The following is a 26,049-nucleotide window of genomic DNA, read 5'->3' as shown; positions in this document are numbered from 1 at the left end:
ATTGATATTCATATTATTAACTGTATTCTCTTTTTGGTGTTTGAATTGTCACAACCTGGTCTGTGACGCGATGGTCCTTTTAAGCTAGTTCCTATGCCATATCATTTCCCCCCAGGCCTTTTGGAGTGGTCTTTACTTTCTTGCAACCTGGCGCTGCAGGCCCATCTTGATTTTTCCTGCCCGAAGGTATAGAATCAGCAGCTTTCCAAGAAGCCCTGTTAAGGTTTAAGCCAAATCTGGGCACCAGTATGTTGACCTGCTGGTGCTGGGTAGAGTGGTGTCCTTGTTGGGCCACTTTCTTGATAGAGCTGGAAATAATATTTCTTTTTAATATCACAAAGTCACATCGATATTTTCAATTTAACTCTTACTTTCCTGGTCATTTTTTATTTTGTTCTTAAAAAAAAAAACCACTTTGTTTTCTCTGTGAGGGGCCAACTCAAGTTTTTATCTCCTTTAATTGTACCCTTTCCTCTTTTTCATTTTTTCAAATTTCCTGTGTCCATCATCCTTGGATGTTTTCTCAGTTATTGATGGAGTGGAAAAGGCTTTGGAAGTGGACTGTGCCTGGTTTATAGCCAGATGCTCTTGGTATTGGCTGAACTATCCTGGGCAAATGACTCGAACCTTCTGAGCCCCCTTTCCTTGTCTGCACAGTGAGGAGGGTAAAAGCAGGGGCCTGAGGGAGCAAGTGAGATATAAAGTGCCGAATGCCCGTGTGCAGCCAGCATTTTCTGAATAGCGTTGGTGAAGGTGAGGGTGCATGAAGAGGTGGCTGACAGATGGCAGCGAAGCTTCTCTGCGGCTGCTCCTGGGACCTGCCCCTATTCCTGACTCTCCTAGGGCAGGGCAGTGATGGGAGAGCCCAGGACCATGGGGGAGGCGTTGCTTATTCAGCTTGAGGTAACCCTGGGCTGAGGACGGCTGTAACCCTCAGGAGTCCTAGGACTGCTAGAGGAGGAACGTGTAGATCTGAAGGCAGATACACCTGGATTTTAACCTTGGCGCCATCTCTGCAGAGCTGTGGATAGATTGCTCTAACCTTCTGAGCCTATAAAGTGGGAGTTCTGGTGCAGATGTTCACTTTGAAACTTACTCAGAGACCGTAAAATTCACCCATAAATGATGCTATTTCCTTTATGCTTATTTATACACACTTTGTTTCCTTTCTTCCCCATTTTGTTAAAAAGTAACTTGGATATGTGTAGTCTTTGGACTTGACGCCAGCTGTGTTCAGTAATATGTTACTGTTTGGAAATATTTCCCCACCCCCACCCCTAGACTCTCACTCCTGCTCATTACTGTGAACTCAATGCTTTTTAATTAATTATGCTGGGAAAAGCTAATAAATGATGTTTCTACCTCATTTTCCTAATTATAGCTTAGAAAATTATGCTGCCTTTTTAATTGCTCATATTGGCTTATTTCCTTTTTTAAAGAATTAGAGTGAGGAAAATGATAGAAGCTCACATTATTGCAAACTCACCTTGTCCCAGGCACTGTGCTAAGTGCTGGCCATGCATTGGTTAATTACGTTAAAGCCTTGCCCCATCCACATGGCAGATACTGTAATCACCCATTTAGCAGCTAAGACTCAGGTGTCTCAGGTCACTGAGATGGCAAATGGGGAGCCTGGACCAAACCTCAGGCCATCTGACTCCAAAAGCCCATGCTCTTAACTATGAAATTAAACTGTCTGTTGTCCGTCTGTGTATCCATCCATCCATCCACCTGTCCATTATTTTTTGCCTTTATGGTGATGTGGTATGAATAAAATATTTTCAAAAATTCATAGCACCATAAGGTAAATGAGCCAAGAGGTTTCAGGCCTCATCTGACTTTCTATGATGCTTTGCAGAGTTTGCATTTCCTGTTCCTTTGTTGCATCTTTTTTTTTTTCTGAGGAAGATTAGTCCTGAGCTAACATCTGTGCCAGTCTTCTTCCACTTTATATGTGGGTTTCTGCCACAGCATGGCTGATGAGTGGCGTAGGTCGACACCCAGGATCCAAACCCACAGCCGTGCGAACCTGGGCTGCCAAAGCAGAGTGTGCCGACCTTAACCACTGCGCCACAGGGCTTGCCCTTATTACGTCCTCATTTTGCAAATTCATGTTGGACCCTCCTTCCCAAGACGTATTGGATTGAACCTGTTGAATATGCTGATTTTTGAGGAGTCTGTTGACTAGTTTATTTATGAGGCCTATAGTCATCTTTTTAGAAACACCTTAAGGAATTTTAAACAAACAAACCTGGGGACACTTTGGGACACCAGCCTCTGCTCATCTGCCGTGAGGAATAACGTCTGAGTGGGCTGCTGGGTGGCTTGCCATGGGGCTGTTGAGAGGTGCCATCATTGACAGAAAGAGACATGAAAAAGGACCAAAGGGAGAGAGGAGATGTGTTTAGGTAACGGGGGCAGTTATAGCAGGAATTAAAATCATTGGCTGCTGACTTTAAATAGACAGCTGTCCTAGAAACTTTTAAATGTGTATCCAAGTCAGGGTCAGGGAGAGGGAGGGGCAGGGATTAAAGGAAGTGAGGGAGGCAGTGGGGTCTGATCCCTACTTTGACCAGGAAGAATCTGGAGTTGGGTTGGAGATGCCTTGGAGGTAGAGGGGAGGGCAGAGGGGTGCAGGTCCTCCAGGGTATAGATGACAGCCAGGGAACAACGTGGCCAGAGACTGTACCATTTTCTTGCCCTGTACATTTTCTGAACTTTCCTGCAAGCCTTTTCACAATTTGAGCCAAGATTCATTGCTAGCTGCCTTTAAGTTCCCTTTACCCTTCTGAGACTTGAGGAGGTTCTGCTATTTGACGGTGCTAAGGGGGCAGGAATCCCGCATTCCACGAGGGGACAGGATCTGTTCTCACGGTGTAAAGGCTGGGCAAATGGGCTCACGTGGCCACCTGGCAAGTGGGAAGGGCTACTTGTAGCATCCTGTGCTCATGTGCAAGCACAGCCTGGTCAAGAGTCAAGGGCCCTAAAGTGAGGAGGGCGCACCCCGGAGCTGGGAGAGGCTTTTGGAACACAGGCAGGGGATAGGAAGCCAGCTTTGGAGACCTCACAACACAGCATTAAAGGCTCATCTGCTTCCAGTGACTTAGGAAAGTTGAGATGGATTTATATATAGTGTAGATTCTGCCCAACATTCTATATATAGTTTTCCTCTTAATTTTCTACTCTCACTCACACAGACAGACAGACACACACTATATAAATAATTCTCCCCCACCCCAATGTATCCATCCCACGAAGAGCCCTGCCATTCGAAGGCTGTGGTCTGGGGACCTGCAGCTTTGCCATCATGTGGGAGCGTGTTAGAAATGCAGAATCTTGGGCCCAACCGCAGAGCTGTGCATCAGAATCTGCCTTTTAGCCAGAGCTCCAGGTGATTCACACGCACAGTAGAGCCTGGGAGGCCTTGCTGTAGCGGGTGCCTTCTCCTCCAAGTTCATTCACCGAGGCATCATATGCCGTTGGAGGAATAGAGGGAAATCGTCCCTGTGTGGTCACTGTTACTTTTTACAATTACTCATTTGCAAATTATACAGTCTTGAGTAGTAAATTAAGAGGAAAACTGAAAATTAAGAGTGTGAAATGAAGGCCACACTGCTGTTGTTGACACGCCAGATAGTTATGGTTCTCGTCCAGCAGGCTGGTGAGGTCCTGTAGGTAGGTTTGCTTTAGGGCAGTGGTTTTCAAGGGAGATTTTTGCCTCTAGGGGACATTTGGCTGCATCTGGGCACATTTTAGGTTGTCACATCTGTCAGGAGAGAGGGTGGTGCCTCTGGCCTCTAAATGGTTAGAGACCAGGAACATCCTGCAATTCCCAGGACAGTCCCCGACAACAAAGAATTATCTGACCCTGAATGTCAATAGGGCTGTGGTTGAGAAATCCTGCTTTAGAGGATGAAGTTTAATCTAAAGTAAGTCTAAAATCTAATTATCCAGTACCTCTTTTTTATGAAATATTTCAGACATGTGAAACACTTAGAATAAATGTTAACTATTTTTTTTTAGGAAATAAAACATTACAGATGCATTTATAAGGACAGTTTCAAAGCCCCATTCCCTCACTCTGTCCCCGGAGGTCACCACCTTCCTGAAAGTGGACTCTTTCCTCCTAGCATATTTTTGTACTTTGATTACACGCATGACTACCCAGGAAACAGTATATCATATTGCACAGGCCCCTTTGTAATGGCCTTCACCTCTATTTGTATGTTGCAGGCTATTTTCCCAGAAGTTTGAGCAAAGACGTGAGCAGTACTATATCTAAATGAAAACGTTGCCATTTTCTAAGTAATTTACATTTCCTTTATGTGGGGGTCAAAAATTTTAAGAAAAGATGCTTGACATTTTAAATCAGGTTGAGGGAAAACACCCAAAAGTAATGGTTGCAGATTTTAAAAGGTGGCATTTTTCAAACGTAGTGGCCCAGAATTTAGCAAATAAACTGGCCCTTAGATTTGTTGGTGGTGATGATGGTGGGTGGTAAGGCCCCCGGCCTCCCGCCTGCCAGTGTTCTCCCTTCTCCCTTCGTGGCATCTCTCAGTCCCTGCTCCCAGCATCCTTAGAAGACAGTTCCTCCATTTCTGCATCATTTTTCAGAGCCGGCCAGTTTCTATGGCAACGGTTAGATTGAAAGATGAGTGGCGAGCGGGAGGCGAGGCTTGAGAGAGACCTCCGGGTGGTGGTGTGTGTCCCTGACGTCACCCTCCTCGAGTCTGGATAGGACAATTCCAGCTACTCCCATTCAGGGCTGCTGGCCGGTGCTGCTTTATTAGCAGGGCTGCCAGGGTCTCTGATAGCTCTGCAAATTGCCTTCCTTTCTGCTCCTCCTATCCGCCTCTCCACCCCCAGCATTTTTCTTTTCACTCCCCCTTTTCTGTTTTGGCTCCAGACTGTCATTAAGAATGCACAGCTTAATTCTGGCGTGTTTCAGGATGCTCTTCTGCCCAGTGTTCTGGAAGAGCAGGGAGGCATGGCAGCGTTTTACTTGACGTTGATGGTGCTGTGAAGTCCATTCTTTCCTCTGCAAGAATACTGACTATGCAGAAATTTATCGAAGCGGATTATTATGAACTAGACTGGTATTATGAAGAATGCTCAGACGGTAATTATGGCCCCTGCAAAATAGAGCAGGGATATGTAGGGGCATTGTCTCCTTCGGGAGTGGGGTGGCGTCCTCAAACCATTCCAGGGAGACGGGCAGAAGGAGGGGCACGGGAGCCAGCATCGCGGCAGACGTGCATGGCTCTGATGGTTTCAAACGTGTGGTGGGGAGATGGCAGGTGGGAGGGCTCGTTACCCGGGAGACTCCTTTGCAGTTGGCTTGTCCCATCTTTGCTCAGAAGGGGAGGTGGTGTTGGTGTGCTGGCTTGTGAGCATACTTCCGTTGGATTGAATTCTCTCTGGGGTGAGGCGTGAGTGTGGTATTGATTCGGGTGTGTATGTGTGTGCAAGTGGAGATGTGTTCACTGTCCTCTGTGCTCTCCAAGGGGCTAGGGAATAGTGTATTCATGAAGTGGCTCTCTGGACTGTCAGCAGCAGGCCTGGAAGGATCCGCCCTTTCCTGAGCCCAGACCTGGGGGCTGCGGGGAGGCTGGAGAATATGCTGTAGCAGCTTCCCACCTAGCAGGCAATTCAAATGAATTTTGCTTATGGGGACTGACAGAGATGGGAGTCGGGGGATATTGGGAAGGGCAAGGAAGACTGTCCCCTTCTGTCACAGTCTCAGTTTGTGCAGGGAGGGTGTGGCACATTCCAGAGGAGACTGGGTGGAGTTTGTGTGGCTGGACAGGCCTCAGGAGGTTTCAGGCCCACGAAAATAGCGCTGAGGTGTGTTCTCAGGCCACAGGGGAGGGCCTCAGGCTCCTATGGCTCTGGGCATCAAAATTGTATATGTCTTCTTGAAAAGCAGACAGTTTAATTTCTTCTTTAAAATGAACTTCAAATCACATGCCTTTACATACACACACACACAGACACACACACACAAAGGACACAATTAATATATACCCTTTGAGCGTCTGTTCCCCAGTGATGATATGTTCCCAGCCCCACATGAGCTATTAGTAGGTAAGGTAACTGCTTTTTAATTGAATCGAGAGTTTCAGATTGCTCTAACCATGCTACATTTGATTAACCTGAATGATGTAACAGTCTGGGAGCTGGCCTCATTAGTAAGCTGAAGAACTGCATAATTATCTTTTATCTGCTGATTTCTGCCTTGACCATGGGCTACAGGAGAGGAGGGGCCAAGAGGCTTTCTTGGAGGGGTTGAGTGGGTATTTAAATTTGCTGAGACACTTTCCAGTTGAGCTCTCCTGTCCGCAGGCATTAGATGAAGACAGTGTCATGTTGAGTCCGTGTGCATCTTTGAATATCTTAAGTGATGTTGATGGTGGGCAGCTCCCAGGATCTTGAGGGGAAAAGATGACTGAATTTGTTTTTTCTTTTGGAAGCAAGTTCGCGTCCTGTTACCCAACTCCAAGAGGCAGTTCTAGATTGCTTCTTTTCAGGAACCATCACTGACATCTTGTAGTTTCCTTGGTGATTTGTGACTCACTGAACCCTCCATAACTTTTTAAAGTATGGACCTCAATGGACCGTCAGATTAGGGAGCATTGGTTACAGCAGAGTGCCTGCCCAGCGGCCTGTGGATGAGTTGGGTGTGGCCATGACTCCCACGGATCCATCCTAGAAGTGGAAGAAGAAGGTATCTTACTGTCTTGACCCGGTTGCTACACCATCCAGCTCTCTTTACACCCTTGACTGTGGAAATGAAGCCAGTCACTCTCTGGTGGTCAGTCTGAAGGGTGAGAGGAAGCCTGTCTTATCTGAGTATCTATCAGAAGGATTCTCTTACCCAGCAGGTTCTCAGTTGAGTCTGTTGGCCTGGAGGCACCCTGATCTCTCTTCTTCTAACAGAAAAGGAAAATGGGAGAGGCAGCTGGTCTGTTGAAGGGTAAATAAATGTGATTGCAGTTACTGTCTGTATGTGTGTTGAGCAAAGTACTTGCCTCTATCTCCCATCCCAATTTGGATGAAGGGGAGAAGGCCACTGGGACAGGATACTGGGACAACTGGCATTTTCACAATCCCTTTTTAAAGATAGTTAGCAAAACAGGGAATCAAAGGAACTGAAGCTCAGAAATCATCTAGTTTAGGAAACCTACAAAGGAGAGGATTGCAAGAATATGTTAATTTTGTAGTTACTTGTTTACGCATTCACATTTCTGACTAGTTGGGTTCTGGCAGGTTAGAGGGAAATGCTGTTTCCCTCTGTTTATGTGGATCTTTAAAATTGCAAATTGGTCTTTGACTAGCCCTTTCCTCTCCCAGTCCTCACCTTCCAGGTGAGCAGGCCAGGAGGAGTAGACACACAGCTCTGCTTTGTCTCTCTTATCATTTGGTATTTTAATCTTTAATGAGGGAAACTCCTAGGGAGCTTTCCATACTAATAACAAAAGATGAGTCAAATGTTTTGAAAAAGATGCAAAATCATCATTTATGTCAGAGTTACTGACTCACTCTTAAATTGCAGAGTTAGCACTGAAAAAAGTAATATATACGAGTGGGAATATAGATTGCAGGACAGTTAGGACCCATCTTTTAAAGTTGGAATTAAGGAATGGCTGCTGTCCTTTTATCCTTGAGATTTAGGAGAGCTTTGTTCAGTGTCGAATGACTGTAACCTTCCCCCTTATCAGTTCTAGTTGTGGAGTCTTACACTCCATCGTCCTCACCCCCCAGATACACAACAATAAGACCCCAAGGGTATATATAACAAGGGGCATGGGACAGGGGCTTAGAATAATAAGAAATTGGAGGGATTGATTACCCAATACTTTACAGTAAGTTTTCGAGGTTGGCAATAGCTGGCTATCAACACAGTATAGGGTGGTCTTCACAGAATTTGCACAAATATACTCTGTTTACAGTTTTAATTCTGGTGTCAAATAGGGTCATGGTTACCTACATTAATTGTGTCTCATCTCTAGTGGCACAGCCTCTAAAACCTGGCAGATCATGAAAATCACCCACTTATTAACAAAGCAGATTCTCAGACTCACTCCGGACCAGGAGAGGCCCTGATGAATCTGAATCTTTAGCGCATGCTTTAGGTGAGTCGTTATGTTGGGCGTGTTGGGGAAATTCTGTGCCAATGTCAGTGGAGACGTGCCCGAGGCACGGGGGTCTGGAAAATAATTCTTTCGATCTGTCAGAGAATCTCATGTTTCTTGGCTACTTTGGTCACTTAAAAATAGAATGTGTTTATAAAGCGTGTGAGGCCTTTTTAATGTTCATAAAGGCTTGGGTTCAAGAGTATGTCTTTAAGTTAAAGAAACAGAGCTCTGACCTAGAGCCTGGCCTGTTTTTTGGCTGTGTGGTGTGTGTACATCCTGGGACCCCTGGGAGCCTCTGTCAACCCAGATCCCCATCTGGAAAAAGGGGATAACCACACTGACCAGAGCCATTGTGAAGAGTGTAAAGAGTGTAAATTAAGTCAGAGCTCTTTCTAAATGGTGAAGTGCCAAGCCAGTGCTTAATTTTATTTTCTCAGAAATAGTGTCACCCCACAAAGATGGCGTTCTCTTGCCCATTGCACATAAAAAGCCAATTATTATGGCATCAGCTTTTGAGAAAGGAAAAAAGCTTTATTGTGAGGTCAACCTGCAAGGAGACAGGAGGCAGAAGCTCTCAAACCTGTCTCAGTGATCCAGGCCTTGGGGCAAAATTTATGGGATGAAGGGCAGAGTGCTCTGAAGTATGGAAATAGATGATTGGAGTCGAGGAGAAGGGAGGTAATTGGCAATCTGCGCAAGCGGAGTCAAGCTTCACGGCTCATCACAGGACGCATGTTAACAAAATGGTGGTGCTAACATGATCTGAGGGTGGAGTTTTTGGCCCCTTGACGTCAAAAGGGTCACTTATCAGGCATTTGCACAGGCCCGGTTGATGGGTTGGTCGTCTCAACCAGCCGGAAGTGGACAAGGGATCAACAATTAGTTCCTGAAGAATAGCTCTTAATTACTTTGTTGGTAAATGGGGCCAGTTGAACTGGTCCTATTGGGCCTGTGGTTACCGTAGTACTAGTTATTAAGTTCTTTTTACAAATCCATTTGAAAGGTGACTGGTATTTTGAACAAGATATGGTGTTCTGACCACCTGTTTCTTGCTGCAGTTTCTTTTGTAATCACCCACCCTCACCTCCCCTTTTACAGCATTACAGGTTTGAATGTCAGAGCAGGAGGTGGGCTAGTTCATCTTGATTTTATAAAGGAGGAATCTCAGGTAGATTGTCACAGAGGTTGTTCTTACGACTTCTTTCTCCATTGTGGAAATCCGTGACTGATACACAGGGCAGCAACGTGTCCTCTGTCCTCAGTTGATTGCAGTGACCTCTGAAATGCCGCCCCAAGGTGGGGATGGCTGGTGTGTGAGGGAAGTCTTGTTAGGGGTATTCTAAGCATTAACTGAAAATCTGTTGCTAGGCTTTTGAGAGGATTTTCTAATTTCCTGCACTTTATGTCCAACAAGGTAAACAGGCCCCCGTCTCTCATCTGTGTTTATTGTGGGATGTCTCTTTGGAGAGAGAGACACAGCACTCTTCTGAATGGCTGTTAAGGTGATTTTTAAAAAAATAGGAAGAATTAAAGGTAAATGTGTCATATAACTGTTTTAGGCAAGTGTGAGTTTTCATCCCCAGCTTTGGGATAGTAGAGAGAATGTCCTCCCTCAGACGTAGAAGCCGAGGACTGGAGAGCTGACGAGAAGGCCACAGCAAGCCCAGAGCCCAGGTTTTTGGAGCTTCGTGTTTCTCTTATTTCCTTTAATGGCTTAAGCAAGGTCCTTGGGGAAATTACCCTGAATAATGGGTGTCCTGCTCTGTGCGAACAGAGAAATGATATACGAAGGAGGCACTCACAGTGTTGAAAGAGGAGCGCGGGGCAGCTGACGTGGGGTAAACAAGAGAGGAGGAGAGTCGTGGCCGAAGGGTGTGGGGGGGGGGGTCAAGTGGGAACCGAGGCTGCAGGGGAGGCGCAGGCTGTGGGGTCCAAGAAGTGTAAAGCTCACATCTGGAAAAGAAGGGGCATCCTTTAGAGCACTGCTGGCCAGTGATGTTCTGTCCTGTGCTGTCGTATGTGGTAGCCACTAGTCATATGTGATTATGGAGCACTTGAAATGTGGCCAGCATGACTGAATTTTGGATTTTATTTAATTTTAAGCAATTTAAGTTTAAGCGTAAATAGCTGCAGTGGCTTGTGGCCACTCTGGACAATGCAGGATGGATCTTCGGGAAGATGGCTTCTATGGCGATATGTTGAGTAGATCTGGAGAGGGACACTCACAGACAGATGTCCCTCTGCCCTGCAGGAGGTGAGTGACACCTTCCTCTTATGGCCTTCCCATCCAGTGTTCCCAGAGATGGGTCAGGAACTCAGTCCCTGCTCTGGACCCCAGTGTCTGGTCCTCGCCTCTAGGACTGCACACACACCACAGCACACACGACTCTGGGATGAGCAGCTTCTCGAGGCCAGGGCCAGGCCCCACTCAGCTCCACCCTCAGCTCCACACTGCGTGTCGATGTCTGGTGGTCCAGGACTCGAGTCAGGTCTCTCTGTCGTCACAGGAATTCCCGGGGCTTCTTGCTGGTCTTTAGGGTTGTCTTTTCCTTTGGTTTTTGGAAAAACTGCTCTATCAGAGAAGATGCTGTTTGGCCCATCTCTACCTTTAACCTTGAAGTGAATGCAGTTGCGCATGAGATTTGAGAATTCCCTCACATCCCCACGGACAGGGGGAGGGGAGGAATGTGGAGATCTTTGGGGGGTGGGTAGGGAATATCCTGAAGAATGACCAAATTCAGAGAAATGCAGTGATATGAAGAGGCTGGGGTAGTGGTCTTGTGTTCCAAATGCCATGTCCTAGGTGTTTATTTTATGTATATATTTTAAAATTTTTATTATATAATGTAGAGAGACTTGGACATCATTTGTTAAGGGTTGCTTAGATTTGAGTTAAAAGATTAGTATAACCAACTTGGTTATGAGTAAAATCACTTAAAATATATGAAATCAGCTTTTGTTTTCGTTTATATACACTATGGCCCAGCACAGCATCCTGCATGCCTCATAGTCAATCTGACACTTGCTGAATGAATAATGTACCAGGTGGAGATTCTCCCTCCCTCTCTTCCCAGGGCCTCAGACTCACCGTCATTTGAATTGAATTACCAAGCCCAGTGCGATAATATTTATTGAGATTAAAGAAAGATTTTTTTTCTGCCTATGTGTCTTTATAAACATTGTATCTAAAGCTTATGAAGATTTTCAAAATGTGATTTTGAACTCCCTGCACTGAATTTCTACTAAACCTCCTTTTTACAAAGAACACATCTTTAACGTTGTAAAACTTAACAGTCATTTTCAGGTTCCAAAAATCTAACCAGACAATGCATATGTCTCTAGGTTTTAACTTTTTAATGAAATCTTTATCATATTCTGTTTTTGTATTTAGAGACAGTCGTATATGGTCTTATATTTGTCTTTATGGAGTTAGCGATTCAATTGAGCAGACGTTTGCAGCTGCCTGAGCAGGATCCTCAGCCCTAAGGATTCAGGGATGGATGAGACCCAGGCCCTGCACTTGTGCAGACAGTCCTTCAGGATGATCTTGCCTCTGCTAAAAGCCTTGCTCGTGGTTACCTGAGGGAGGTAAATTGGCAGAGAGGTGAAAGAGATCCCCTGGTGTAGCTTGTAGGAGCAGGGAGAGCTGCTGCAGTGTAGCTGGGAGGTGGCTGACGCGCAGAAATTGCAGAATGTGCTGCGATTCTCTGAGACGCCATCGCTCCTGGCCACCTTTCAGTGGGTTTGATGGAAGAACTTTCCACTTTCACCATTACAGACAAAATCGAATAGTACAGAGGAGTTGGTGTCGAGATGTGCAGTTAAACTGTGGGTTCTTTTTCCAGGTAGCGTTACAGCCAATTAGGCTATAGATTCCCACCCCCCCCTTATCCTAGTGATTAGAAGAGATCTTTATAAATTTGGCTGTGAATACACAGACTTAGGGTAAGAGTGAGATTTATAAAATGAAGTTTAAAAAGGAGTAGATGCAATATATTATTACCAAAGAAAGACTAGGAAGAATTAAGCCTCATGCAAGTAATGACTATTGCAATTTTTTCTCCTTTTGCTAGAAATCAGAATGTTCACTTCTTTCCCCATTCAGCGCTGTCAGGCTGTTGTCAGAGGCAGGTCTGTCTCAGCTTCTGAAGCATGCCCTCAGGAACTCTCTCATCTAAGGGTGTTGGGCAATCATTTACCAGGGCAGCTTCTCCACTAGGGCCCCACCTTCAGGCAGGTATACCTGCTTAAGACTTGGCTGGTGTTGCCCCATGCAGTTGCTATGAAACTTCCAGGAAGCTACCATTCCTCATTGCTTCTGGGGGGAGGAAAAGTGGAGAGAAGAATCTGGAGGCAGAGAGCTTGCCTGAGGTCCTGCACCTGCCTGTCCGCCTTCCCTCTGAATCAACAGCACCTGGCAGCGTCACCCCAGGGTGGGGCAGGGCATTCCTATTCCTACAGATGCTTCTCCCCACCCCGCCCCTCCTCCCAGCTTGTGGGAGCCACCCCCTTCCGGGTCTGTCCTGGGTGATGGCTGGGCCAGTGGCCCTGTGCGCACCCTTCACTCCAGCGGAGCCGGGGCATGTCCAGGGCCCTAGCCAGGGCCCAGCGTGTGGCCCGGGGGCCCGGGTCCCAATGGCTCCTCCGGGCAGGCAGCCAGGAGCTCCCCCAAGGACAGCCCCTTAGGGCCATGTTTTGGCTTTGGGGTGACTTCAGCAATGTCCCTCAGAGATGTGGAAGGGGAAGAAGAATGTTTTGAGTACGACAGCCAGAATGAAGAGAGGAAGCCAGTTCGTCACGAGCATGAAGTCCTGGACCTCTTGGAAGAGGGTAAATGCTGCACTTTGCTCAAATCTGATCGTTTCCTTGTTAGTGTCTAAATGGACTGGCTGTTTTAGTGATCTCACAGCATTCTTTGATTTTCTTATTCAGATATAACGTCAAGTACACAGATCTTATGTGGTGAATGTCTTAATGACACTCCCGTAAAGCCCCCAGGAGAAGCAGCATTTCCAGCATCCTAGGAGTCCCCTTGCGCCCCTCTCTCATTTACACTTCCCTCCAGGGAGAACATCGTTCTGACTGCTTTCACCTTAAATCTGTTTTGCCCACTTTTGATCTGTGTAAGTGGAGTTAAACAGCGTACATTATTTTGCCTGGCTTCTGTTGCTTAACTAAGGTCATTGAAATCCATGCCTGTTGTTGAAAATATCAGTGGTTGTCTGCTGTTTGTTTGTGGCATTCCAGACTCTGTTTTAAGAATTTCAGTTTTTGTCTTGTGACTTGGTAAGTTAATGGACTGGAGATGGAGTCGTTATTAAATAAAGCATGTTTTTGTGCTGGCATTGTTTATTTTAAAAAAACTTAGTAATCACTGATTTGAAATAGGGATTTTTTTTTTTAAGATTTATTTTTCCTTTTTCCCCCCAAAGCCCCCCGATACATAGTTGTATATATATATTTTTTTAGTTGTGGGTCCTTCTAGTGGTATGCAGGATACTGCCTCAGCGTGGCTTGATGAGCGGTGCCATGTCGGTGCCCAGGATCCAAAGCTGCGAAACCCTGGGCTGCCAAAGCGGAGTGCATGAACTTAACCACTCGGCCACGGGGCCAGCCCCGGGGATTTTTTTTTTTAGCTTAGAAATATTTCAGATAGAAAAGTACAAGAGCTGACAGTGAAATTGCCTCGGAATCCACCACCGGGTCTATCAGAGCGATGCTGCTTTTGGAGAAGAGGGAGTGTGTTGAATAAAGATATGCCCAGATGCTGGGTGTGAGTTGCCTAGTTGGGCTTGTAGAGGAGGAGGAAATTTTCCTCTACCGCCTAGGTTCTTCTGGCTGGTCTAAGAATTAAAGTGACATGAGGCAGATTAATGGGAGAAAATCAAGTTTAATTAATTTCGTATGTACAGAAACTGCACATATGTGAGAGGGTCAGAGACAGAAAGGTAAAGGGAGGAATTTATGCCATCTTGAGCCAAGTAATAGGACATGGGCCTGGGACTTCAGAGGGGAGAAGGGTAATTCACGGGACAATTAAGAGGAGATGTTCACTAATTAGAGGTTTGACCTGTCAAACAGATATCTCATAAAAACTTATTTCTGGTAGTAACTCTTATTATGGGCAAGGCCCCCAATTTAAATTCTTTAAGGGAAAGGTAAAAGTTCCTTGAGCCTGCAGGTCCTGGTTGCCTTTAGCTCAAAATATTTCACATGCAAAGCAGCACGTGTTGAGGAGCTGTGTTCTGAATCCCTCCAGGCTTCTAGGACTTTCACCCACAGCCCAGAGAAAGAGATTTTTGGGCTGAAACAGGTTGTTTAAACAGTGACTGCATGGATGTTTTTTAGGTCTGGAGTAAAAACAATCAGAATGCCTTTTTAAAATTCTCTGCGATGGTCTATTTTCATGTCTCAGCATAACTTTTATTTTTAAAATTATTTAGAGGTGCCCATAGGCTGAAAGTGTTTTTCTTTTGAGGTTACCGTCCTGAAAATATTAACACTTCACTTACTGGATAGTTAAAAGTATTTAATTGGAAAAAGGGGGGAAACAGTGGGAACGGCCAGAAGAGAGCAAGGGGGCTCAGTGCTGAGGCCTGGTGCGCCGCCTGGCCCTTTTGCAAAGGAGATGGTGGAGGTGGAAGGAGAAAGGAGTGGCAGGCCGACAGGGGCTGCGAATTTGTTGGGTTCCTGGAAGTGCTCAAGAGAAAGGCATCCATCTTCTCTTGCAGAGCAAGCGCCAGCCCAGATTTCACTGGATCAGCTTGTGTCCCCCATCACCTGGGAGCCTATTAGAAATGCAGACTCTCAGGCCCCACCCCAGACCCACTGAGTCAGAACCTACATTTGAACAAGAGCTTTAGGGGCTTCCTGGGCACGTTAGAGTATGAGGTCAACTGCTGCCTTGCAGTGTAGTAAGATGATTTTAAAAACCAGTCATTGAACCGTATGATTCTACATTAAAGGCTTTACAAGGTTCTGTAGCAGTGTCATTTATCCTAATCAAGAGAAGAAAAAAAAATTTGTATTGCATGTGTTTCATATATATGTTTCACGTATCTATATATCTATATGTTTTTAACTTTTTAAAAAAACTGAGAGCCAGATGATGGTGATGGTGATGATGATGATGATAATGATAGCTTTGTTTATTGTGTACTTACTATATGCCAGGCACCATTCTGAGTACTTTATGTGGATTTGTGCATTTAATCCTTCAAACAATCATATAGGTTTAAGGACCATTATAATTTTCATTTCATAGCTTTGTAAGAGAAAACAAGTTAAACAACTGGTCTAAAGTCACGGCTACGAAGTGTTTTTTTTTTTTTTTTTTTTTTTTTTTGAGGAAGATTAGCCCTGAGCTAACTACTGCCAATCCTCCTCTTTTTGCTGAGGAAGACTGGCCCTGAGCTAACATCCATGCCCATCTTCCTCTACTTTATACGTGGGACACCTACCACAGCATGGCATGCCAAGCGGTGCCATGTCTGCACCCAGGATCCAAACCGGTGAACCCCAGGCCGCCGAGAAGCAGAACATGCCAACTTAACTACTGTGCCACTGGACCAGCCCCTAGGAAGTGGTTTTAGGCCAACATAGACCAGCTCAAGGGCTGTCTCCTCTTAAACCACTATGCTGGCAGTTCTTAAAGTGGTGTCCCATCCAGCAGCACCAGCAGCACCCTGGAACATATTTGAAAGGCACGTTTTTGGGCCCCGCTCCAGACCTGCTGGATCAGATTCTCTGGGGTGGGGCCCAGCAGTCTGGGTTTTCACGTGCCCTCTGGCTCATTCCATTGCACGTTTCTCCTACCCTGGTCCACATCTAGATACCAGGGTCTCTACCTTGTCATCCCATTCGGTGGGGGAGACCCTGCTCTGTATTTACCCAAGACAGACTGTTACGTTTTCTTCCTTCTCTCTTCTTTGTTCCATCCAATTTCCCTCCTTTCTCCAATAAAGTATTTTTAGGTGTCCTATAGGTGAAGTGTTAATGATATTTTCAGGACAGTAACCTCAAAAGCAAGATCCTTTATTGCCAACATGCTTAGTTTTCTTTGTAAAATAAAGTTCACAAGGTTTACACCTGCCTGAAGGAAGCCTTGTGGCATCCATCAGAAAGACAGAGGTTTGGTTTCGGTGGCTAGTTTTGCTGGAAACCTGTCCTATGTCCCAGAACAAGCTGTTTGCTGGGCAGGACCTCGTTTTTCTCTGACACTGTCACACCACCCTTGTCTTGCATTAGTGGGAAGAAAGCCCCATGTGTGGAAGAGAAGTGCTCTGTGAATAGTGAAAAGATATGTGCAAGGTGTGGACATAACCGTGTTCCCTGGATTTATTTATCCAGGTGGTTTAGGTGGTTTTCTACACTGTTAACTGGTCTAAGAGAGGTGCTTTTGGTTGAAAACTGAAGGACAAAATTAGCATTGGGGTTGCTCTGACACATGCCAGAGACATTTGTTGTTCTCTCCCGGTCACCTTGTTGGGGTGACAGGCACTTTCTTATGTCACCCATTTAATCTTCAAAACAGCCTTTGAAATAAATGCTCTTCCCAGTTGTAGTCAAAGCCGCTGAGGCTCAGATAGGTTGTCCCTGTCCAGAGTCCTGCAGCTGTAAGCATGGAGCAGGGCCCCTCATCCTGCCTCGGGGTCTGCCTTTGGCCACTCCCAGGCTCTAAGCTAATAGACTCCTAGGCCCTTCCCTCGAATTATCTCATTTAATCCTCATAACCCAGGGGTAGGTGCTCCCAGGGAGACCGGGCACCCAGGAGAAAGAGCTTGCTGGGATCACGTAGCTTAATGTCCTGAGAGAGAGAAAGTATGTTTCCGTGCTCTGTGTCTTCTGGTCACTGAAGATGTGCACAGTGTGGAAATGGAGTTGATTTTGAGCAGTTCGTGCTGCCTGGCGTCCTTGGAGGAGTTCTTGCTTGCTTTCCCCAGGCCCCTCTGCTCAGGGTGAGACCAAGTGGGGGGAAATTGCAGAGCTGCTGCGCGTGAAGTCGTAAGTCATGTCCCTTCTGCGCCCGAGCAGCAGTGCTGGCACCAGGAAATGCTGATGAAGAGTCAAGTTTTGTTGTCTGTTTCTTGTGGTTCATTGTGTGGCAGGTTCCCACCGCTTTCTCAAGGAAATGCTAAAGAAGGCTGAGTTTGTATTTTTTCTCACCTGGACACTTCTGAGGCTGCTACCTAACTGCAAGATACTCACTCAGTTCCTGGCAGGTGTTATGCAGGATTGCTCTCAGGTGGCACGATTTGAAAAGAGCATGTGGAATGGTCTGGGGTTGACCGGGGGCTCTCCTAGCAGGTTTAGGTTTTCTGAGCCCACAGGCTGCAGGAGAGCGTGCCTCCTGTCCTGGGAGGTGGCTGCCGACAGCCAGTATGTAAGTGACAGCATTAATCTTTTGCACAAAGGGCAGTTTTCAGGTGTTGGAGCACTAACTGGAAATTATCTGGAAAAGCAGAAATGAAAAAATACTCCAGTTGGCATTGGGAATCTGGAGCCTGCTGGAGTGCCCCAGGCCAGCCTCGCATGTCTCTGTCCACAGCTGTGCTCTGCTGGGCCAACCACGTTCTCCAGTTGGTTTCAAGGCAAGCATGAGAAGCAGCACAAATAGAGCACGTTCCTCCAGTTTGAGAGGGAAATCCGGGCTGCAGGTAGAGGGCTGGGATGCGTGGAGAATGGCTGGATCCAGATGCGCTAAGTCCTGGAGGTGGTTGTGATGCCTCAGGCTGCTGTGGATTGGGAACCTCCGCCCCAGGGAAGTAGCCATGGGACCGAGCCCTGATGTCTGTGTTGACACAATATGGCCAGCAGCACACAAGGGTGATGTGTAGGACTGTCTCCCATAGTGGCATGGATGAGGAAAGAGCTGACCCAGCTTATCAGTACTGACCTCAGAGTTGTTCAGCACTGTTACAAGGGTCTCCTTGCTCTCGGTTTTCATTACCTTGGTCTCTAGCCTGGGGTTTGCAGGCCTCCAGTGATGTCAGTTGCTCAGGGTGATTCTCTTTCTGGGGTGCAGGTACCAGTGTCACCCCAGGGCTGGCCATGGGCAAAGCTCACCCATGGTCTGTGTATTTTGGGGTCCCCTTGCTGCTCTGCCCACTTCTGGCACCTGTCCCCTGACCCCCTGCCATCCCCAGCCTTCATGTGTCTGGACTCCCAACAGCATCTCTCACCTGGCACTTGCTGCTTCTTCCTCTGTATTATGCTGATTTATGTATGTATCTTACCTTTTCAACTAGGCCAAGAATTCCTTGAGAGTAGAATTCAATTACTTACTCAGCAATAGTGGGTAAGAGTGCCAACTTGAGTGTTAAAGAGACCAGACCCTCCCATAACAGCTCTGTGACCCTGGGCAATTTCTTCGTGTCTAAAATGTGGACAATAGTAATACTTTCCTCATGGGATGGATGTAAACACTGAAGGAGGTGACAGACTTCCAGCACTTAGCAGAGTGCCGGGTACATGGAGAGCAGTTGCAGGGAGCCGTTTAGTTACCACTGAGCAGGCCCTCATTAACTGTCCTGGTGATGAAGGGCCACCATAGATCAACCCTGAGTGTTTCATTCTAGGGCAGGGTGGATGATTATGGCGTCCAGCAGAGCAGGTTCAAGTCCATGGTTATATCCTGCCTGCATGACCTTGGACACGGTCTAAGAGTCACTTGGCCTCTCGCCCTGTCTAGTGTTTTAAATGGGGTTCATATTTGTGTCCTGGGGTTATTCTGGGTTTTAAGTGAAATAATATTTGTAAAATGCCCAGGGTAGCAGTTGGCATGTTGTAGATACTCAGTAGTCATTTCATTTCTTCTTCCCTGCCTTTTCAGTAACTGGCTTTGGTGCCCTGCTCTCAGCCTCCCTTGGCAAGGGAAGGTGAGTCAGTAGAATAGTCCCACTAAGATTTCAGTTAGTGATGCTGATGAGCAGTAAAATGGAGCCGGAGCGTTGGTGTCAGGTCTCTGCTCTTGGCATGTGACCCCTCTCTCCCACCTCCCAATGCACAGACCAGGGACCACGCAGATGCTGATAATGGAACAGACTGCTGTTCTAGTGGGCTGGCCCTCCCACTGCGCCATCCCAGAGGCGACTGTGATAAACCAGCACCTTTCACCTGAAAGGGGTGATAGGCGCAGTGTGCCCTTTGCTTCTGGCTTAAGACCACAGCTGTTTGTTAGCTGGTGCCTTTCTTGTTAATTTCTTCAGCTTCCTGCCTTACCATCTCTTGGTCACATTGGACTTTGAGATTGCCCTTTCCAGACGGCTTCCTTTTTTTTTCCCCTAGGCAGCTGAGGGGTAGAGGTAGAAGGTGACTCTCCAGGACATTTGCTTATCTTGCTTGATAAGATATACACCAGGGCTTTTATGTTTTCATTCCTCTATGGGTTGTTGCTTAGAAATGAGTCTGTCTTTGCAAAGATTGGTCCAGGAGTAAAACAAAATCTTCCATTTCTTTTTTAGTATCAACCATGCGTTGGGCCCAAAATAAGAGTGAGTCGCCTTCATGTGACTTACACAACCCATGTAGGAAGGGACGTGGGACATTTGTAAGAATTAGGTTTGTTGTGCCTGTAGCAAGTTTTGGTGGGCCCGCATCCTACTGTTGCACCCACTTCAAGGATTACATCAAAATAGTTATGTTTTGTTTGTTTCTTAAGCCAAATAATGTGTGTCTTATGGGTCTTAGTAGTTTATACACTTGGGCTGTTGGGCCAAGTTTAAGTGTTTTTAAGATAGATATTGAAGGACAACAGCTAAGCGAGGGACTTGGCTGGACCTCCAACAAGTGGCTGTAAATTGGTAGAAGGGTCATGCCTAGGAAGAGTTCAAAGTCAAACTCTTCCCAAAAGCTGGGGAGAATTGGCTCTTGGCTCTCTCATGGATGTATCACAAAATTCTTCTGCCATCTGAGCAAATTTTGATGACAGCGATCTAATTAAAAATAATCTAGTCCACGTGGGGTAGACGAGTATGGCTATGTGCTTTTATCAGTGCTGGTTTTTAAATGGGTGATTTGCTCTTAAGCAGTTTTGCTGTCTGAGAGCACCATTGTGGTCTGAGGAAGGCTCCATCAGGGGCTGAGGTAATGAACGCTTGTCTTTACGTCGTCATGTAATGGGGAAATAGTTGGAATAGCGTGTCTGTACTTCAAGGATGCTTGTTTGCATGTTGTTTGGTAACTTAAAATATTAAGGTATAACTTACATACTGTAAAATTCACCCATTTTAAGTAGACAGTTTGATGATTTTTAGTAAATTCGGTTGTGCAACCATCACCGCAATTCAGTTTTAGAATGTTTGTATCGTCTCCCCGCCACGAGACCCCTCATGCTTCTTTACAAGGTCCCATTCCCACGTACACTCAGCATCTGCTCCTGTCTCTCTGATTCGGCTGTACTGGATACTTTATACGGAAGGAATCATGCAATATGTCGTCTTTTGTATCTGGCTTCTTCTGAGCGTAAGGTGTTTAAGGTTCATCCATGTTGGAGCGTTTCTCAAACCTTCATTCCTTTTCATGGCTGTATAACACACATTCCGTTGTATGTACACACCACATTTTGTTTATTCATTCGCCAGTTGAGAGTCGTTTGGGTGGTTTCCGCTTTCTGCCATAATGAGTAATGCTGTTGTAAATATTTGTGTGCAAGTTTTGGGTGGACACATATTTTTATTTCTCTTGGGCAGATACCTAGGAGACTTTTAAAGTCTCTGTTAACTTAGGCAATTCATCCAACTTCTCAGAGCCTGAGTTTCCCTTCTATAAAGTATGGGGACACGTGTGTCTAACCCACCAGCACTGTGTCTGGCCAAGATAAGTGGAAGTTGCTGCCGTGCAGGGGTCAAAACAGCTATTTAACGATGTCCCCCTCATCAAAAGTGCTTTGCCAAATCAGCCCAGTCTTGATGTCTGCTAGGTGTCTTCCAGGGGAAAGCTGACCATAAAAGGCAGTTTTTACAGCAGTGGACAGAAAAGCTGAGACTTGGATAGTGTCAGCTCCATGGAGGCGCCATCCTTCTGCTGGGCCATGGGGAGGAGCAGAAACTCCCCAGATGGAGAAGTGGGAGAAAGACAGTCCCTACAGAAGGAAATATTAGGCACACACGGGTCAGGCCAGGTATCTGAGCGTGGCATTGTTGGGTCTGGTCAAGCTCTGGTGGAGAATGGGCACGGGTAGCAGGTGAGGAGGTGAGAAACGGAGGCTGGGGTCAGGTAAGGATGGTGGCTGTGTATTTTATGTGTTGAGGCCGCTGCTTGTAGGCAGTGGCAGAGCTGGTGGGGGTTTCTAAGCAGAGCATAGACCAATTAAATTCAAAAGCATGTAGACAAAGCTTTAAAGGACATCTGTTTCGTAATGCCTGGAGACTTAGCATCAGTGGTGACTCATTTAGAATTTATGGGAAGCTTTTAGCTGTGGCTTTCAGGTTCTGCCCCTTCCACCCCTTGCCTCTGTGAATAGGGCAGACAGCATTTATTAGGTTTACTTCCTGAAGGATCAGGACCACATGTAGGGATGTTTTTTCAACTGACAACAGCTACTACTGGTCAAAGTGAGAGGGATAATCCACTGGTTTGTGGACCATTCTTTTCTCTGACACCTAAGACCAGGTTCTATCTTGGCCAGGCATATCAGAATTTCTGGGGCGTATGTGTCTATTTTGAAAGTTGATTCACTACGCCTATAGTTTTGAAATACAAATTATAAAAAATAGAATTTACTTTAAAAAAACTGATGCTAAGTACAGAAGATAGGAGAAATTACTGGGGATGGAGGACTGGAGAGTAGGTTCTAAAAAATGTTAAAAAAAAACAACGTTCTAATTAATTAAAGGAATGACCTGTAAGTAAGGTAGAACGCTTAGCCAAAACACCCCAAAAGTGGATATATACCCGGCAGTCATGAATATCTGCTCGCTATTCCTGGATATTGGCTACTTGATCTTTGAGTTATAAGGAAACAGTGTCCTTTTGAGGGTTTGGGATATTTATTTCTATATATATACACACACATTTATATATGCATATATTTTTATATATACGTTTATGTATATACATGTGTGTGTGAAATACTTATTCATGTGCTTCAAAGATATGTAAAACTGACATGGGAGAAATGTTATCAAAATTAAGCAGTTACGAGAGCTAGTTCTAACAACTTTATGAGAATCTTTCCACCAAATTGTAGTACATGAATGAGAAGTGAGGTCTGCTAACCATGGTTTCTTGGAGAAGACTGGCAGGGCCAAAATGTCACAGGAGCCTTACCCAGGCTGTGAATGTGAGGAGAAGACACAGGTTCCTAGGGAGAGCAGGGTCTGTGCTGGAACCCCCTCACCCTCCACCCATCCAGGCAGGCCCATGGGTTCCGCCTCTGACTTTCCCGCTCCAGCTGCCACCACTACCTGAACTCGGGCAGCAGCCCTGGCCCACTTCTCCCGCCCCTGCCTGAGGGCTCAATCAGATGCCCCCTCTGATATGGTCCTGTCAAAACCCTGGGTGTGTTGTCCTCTCCCCCTCCCAACCACCCCCCCCCCCGCCCCCGCCCGTTAGCTGGGACAGCCAATCATAGGTCTCTCTCTCCCTGGTCAGGCAGCCTAGGGCCACTCATTCAAATTTGGCTTCATGATCCCACCTGCCGTCCCAAAGAATAAGCACTCAATTACTTCATTCTCTTCACGTCTCCAAGTGGATTCTTCCAAACCACGATTTAGTACCTCCCGCTCCGAGGAGGGCATTCCTGCAGGTGGGCCTCCTGCTGCTGAGGGTTTTGGACCGCTATTCCACTGTGATCTCAGCAGCTGTCCCGATGCCAATGATTGCACTGGGTCAGTCCCCTCTTGCTTCTGACCTTCTGTCTCATGAGCCTGTCCCACAGGGGGACACCAGGCCCAGGAAATTGAGTGCTCTTGTCCCTTTGTCCTAGTGAGCTACCCAGATCCTATACCTTTTGATTTGCCTCTCACCCAGTCTGATCTCTAAACTCTCTCAAGAAAAGAGACCAGTCCCCTCCTTCCCCCCTGCCACCCAGGATTTCCTTGGATTAATCATCGGCCTTGACCCCCTCCCCTGCACTTCTCTGCACTGTAGCCAGAAAACACTGCCCCTTTGAAAACCCTCCAGTGGCTTCCCCCAATCCCACGGTAAAAGTCCAAAGTCCTTCAAGGGACCCCTGTCCAGGGTTGCCCTGACAGGGCACATGGGCTGCCTGTTTTCTGTGCCCCTAGGAGGGCAGGTCTCCTGTCCTGTTCAGCACAGAGCCTGGTGCACAAGAATGAACATTGTTTAATGTGGGTGTGATACTGCTGGGCGTTTGCCGTGTGTACTGTATGTCTGCTTTGCTACCATAGGTGTGTTATACTGCTTTTTCTAGGACTTGGACCTAGTTTTCTCTTATTAAGTTATTGTAGAGGTTAACGGCTGTTCTTTGTGTTTTTTTTTTGGGAGGGGACATACCTGTTTGGGTGGAACTGGATTTGTTAGGTAGAACTCCCTTGGTCAGAAGTGGAACCTGCATTTGGGATACTGTTCCCATAGAGAGAAATGACCACGGTTTATTGTAGATTGGGTAGTTGGTGCTTGAAAAGTGCAGCCTGTATGTGTCTTTCTGTTTAAAGGTATCCTTTGTTATTTTCCCACCCTCTTTGGTATCACCCATGCCCCCTCATTTCTTGGAAGAAGAAACGCAAGACACACAAGTACAGGGCTTGCCCAGGGCCTCATGGCCTTGGTTGAGTCTCCTATGAAAACCTAAGCCCCAGAGCCCCAGGGTCAGGGTCTTTCTTTCCCCTGCATCACAGATACGTGTTGCTCTGTTTATGCTTCCTAAACCTTGTTGATTTGTGCCGGCCTCAGCCTTGCCCTTGCACCCTTGTGGCTCCCTAGTTTAGTACAGGAGCCTAGGTTCAGTCCCTGCCATGCAGCCTCATTAGCTGCAACCTCGGTCGGGTCTTTAACTTCTCTGAGCCTCAGTTTTCTCATCTATGGAGTACTCATCATAACAACGCTTGCCTTGCAGGGCTGTTGTGAGGATTAAAGAGAAAGCATATTAAATCCCAGACGTAGCAGGAACTCCATAAATGTTAACTGCTGCTCCTGCTGGGAATCTCTTCTTATTTTGAAATATGCCATCTGCTAGCTGTGACATTGGGCAAGTTACATAATCTCTCTGGGCCTCCATTTCCCATTTGTAAAATAGGGTTAATGTAAGTAAGTGTGTACGTTGTAGTACTTATTGCTCCGAGGATTAAATGAGATAATCCATAGAGAGGGCTGTGAACAAGGCCTGGCTGTAGGAAGTATGCTCAGTGCAGATCTGCTGCTACTAATTTCTCTTCAAAGTGGCCTCAGGGAGGATCTCAGGACCATGTGTTGTAGCCAACTATATATTTTCTGAAAGATATTTTAACTGATTTTTTTCCCATCAGTGCACAGTCACTACAAAAAAAATTTTTTAGGCACACACAAAAAGTTAAAATTTGTAATTCCATCCAAATGCCAATATTTTCATGGCTATCCTAATTTTTTTCTGAGTCATAAATCTGCACCCCCCTCCCACACACACACCCATTGTGATAATGCCCATACCTCCATGGCTCGGTCCACAGCAGTTTTTCAGCTGTGCTTCTGACTTCTGTAGCTGGGCTCCGTCAAAGGCCTCAGGACTTCCAGGGGTCCCTGCATCCCTCTGCACCCCAGTTGCACGTGAAAGGGCACACCTTGCCTCCTGACACTGTGTGCGCCCTGACAACATGTGCCTGACTGCTTAATGCTGGCGAAAACCGCTGGCCCAAGGGTACGTTTTATTTGGTTCGTTTGTCAAAGTATGTTAAAGCTTTTTAAAATTAACTTTATAAAAGGGCAACACCAGGCATCCTTGTGGTGGTAAACACACGAAGCTGCATAGGTGGTGAAATTGTATAAAGCTTAATATTCACATGTGCACACACACATGCACACACACATGAGTATGAGTAAAACTAGGGAAATTGAGTAAGATTCGTGAGTTGTATCAGTATCAGTACCCTGGTTGTGATATAATTTTACAAAATGTTACCACTAGGAGAACTAGGTAAAGGGTAGAAGGGATCTCTGTATTATTTCTTACATCTGCTTGTGATTACACATGATTAACAACAATCATCTCACTTCAAAAACTTAGCTTAAAAAATGTAAGTATAATTTCTGATTAATATAATTCCGGAGAAACAAGGAGCTCCGAATCTTGTTCTCTTATGTTAGAGTGACATTGAGCCAGATTAGTTAAAATGTAGCCCAGTTTTCTTTTATTCCAGGACAGCAGAGGACTTGGTCCTTTGAGAGCAAGGCGGGCAGGGGCCGGCCCTCCAGTCACAATACAGGTTTCAACACAGAGGCCTTTTGTAACGCAGCCGTTTCTGCTTGATGAAATGGGCCTGCTGACGCTTGCCTCCAGGCGGCTGGCTGGCGGCTCCAGGGTCTTTATCTACACTGTTGCAAAACACCCCCTGCCGTGCAGCCTGGAAAAACGAATGCCTGTCTGTGGCATAGGAATCCTCACTTAGGGATTTCAGTGACCTCGAGCTGATGAACTATTTAGAGCAATTTGAGCTAGACTCCATCTCCATCAAATTAAATTCTGGTTTAAAGCAACCCTAAATCTCCCTGTCCTTTCCCGCCCCGCAGCTCTGTTGGAGGAGAAGGGAAGGAAGGTGCCTGAGGCCGTGCACGGCCCTCCAGCAGGCAGGTGGGTTCCTGCCCTAAAGTGCTGGGTGGAGGAGAGGCCCGAAGGGGAGCCCCCTCCCCTGGCTCCCAGGGCTCGGTGTTGGTAGGCCTGCAGATTTGGAACCAGATTTCAGGTCTCCTCCTGAAGCTAGAAAATCATTCCAGCAGATCAGATTTCTCTGAGCTCACTCGCTAGGATGATCTCTGCTTG

The 26,049-nt window shown here is 46.3% G+C and overlaps 1 protein-coding gene across 23 annotated transcripts in view; it reads left to right on the top strand.

Moving 5' to 3' along the window:
- TRAK1 (trafficking kinesin protein 1) overlaps nt 1-26,049 on the top strand; it is a 177,141-nt gene that overhangs the window by 106,953 nt on the left and 44,139 nt on the right. For 3 of the 23 annotated variants that reach the window (XM_070575786.1, XM_070575782.1, XM_070575775.1), the window contains exon 1: nt 4,595-5,119. The exons of 16 other annotated variants lie outside the window; for them this stretch is intronic. In XM_070575786.1, coding sequence (XP_070431887.1) covers nt 5,056-5,119 — 64 coding nt within the window. In that variant the 5' untranslated portion in view covers nt 4,595-5,055. Of the gene's footprint in view, nt 1-4,594; nt 5,120-12,586; nt 12,966-26,049 lie in introns of those variants that run through there. 4 more of the 23 variants (XM_070575776.1, XM_070575773.1, XM_070575785.1 and 1 more) reach the window with 3 other exon arrangements.

Source organism: Equus przewalskii, chromosome 15 (genome assembly GCF_037783145.1).
Source record: "Equus przewalskii isolate Varuska chromosome 15, EquPr2, whole genome shotgun sequence".
Classification (NCBI taxonomy): domain Eukaryota; kingdom Metazoa; phylum Chordata; class Mammalia; order Perissodactyla; family Equidae; genus Equus; species Equus przewalskii.
Note: the sequence above shows the minus strand (reverse complement) of the source record. Positions and strands in the feature narration are given on the sequence as shown.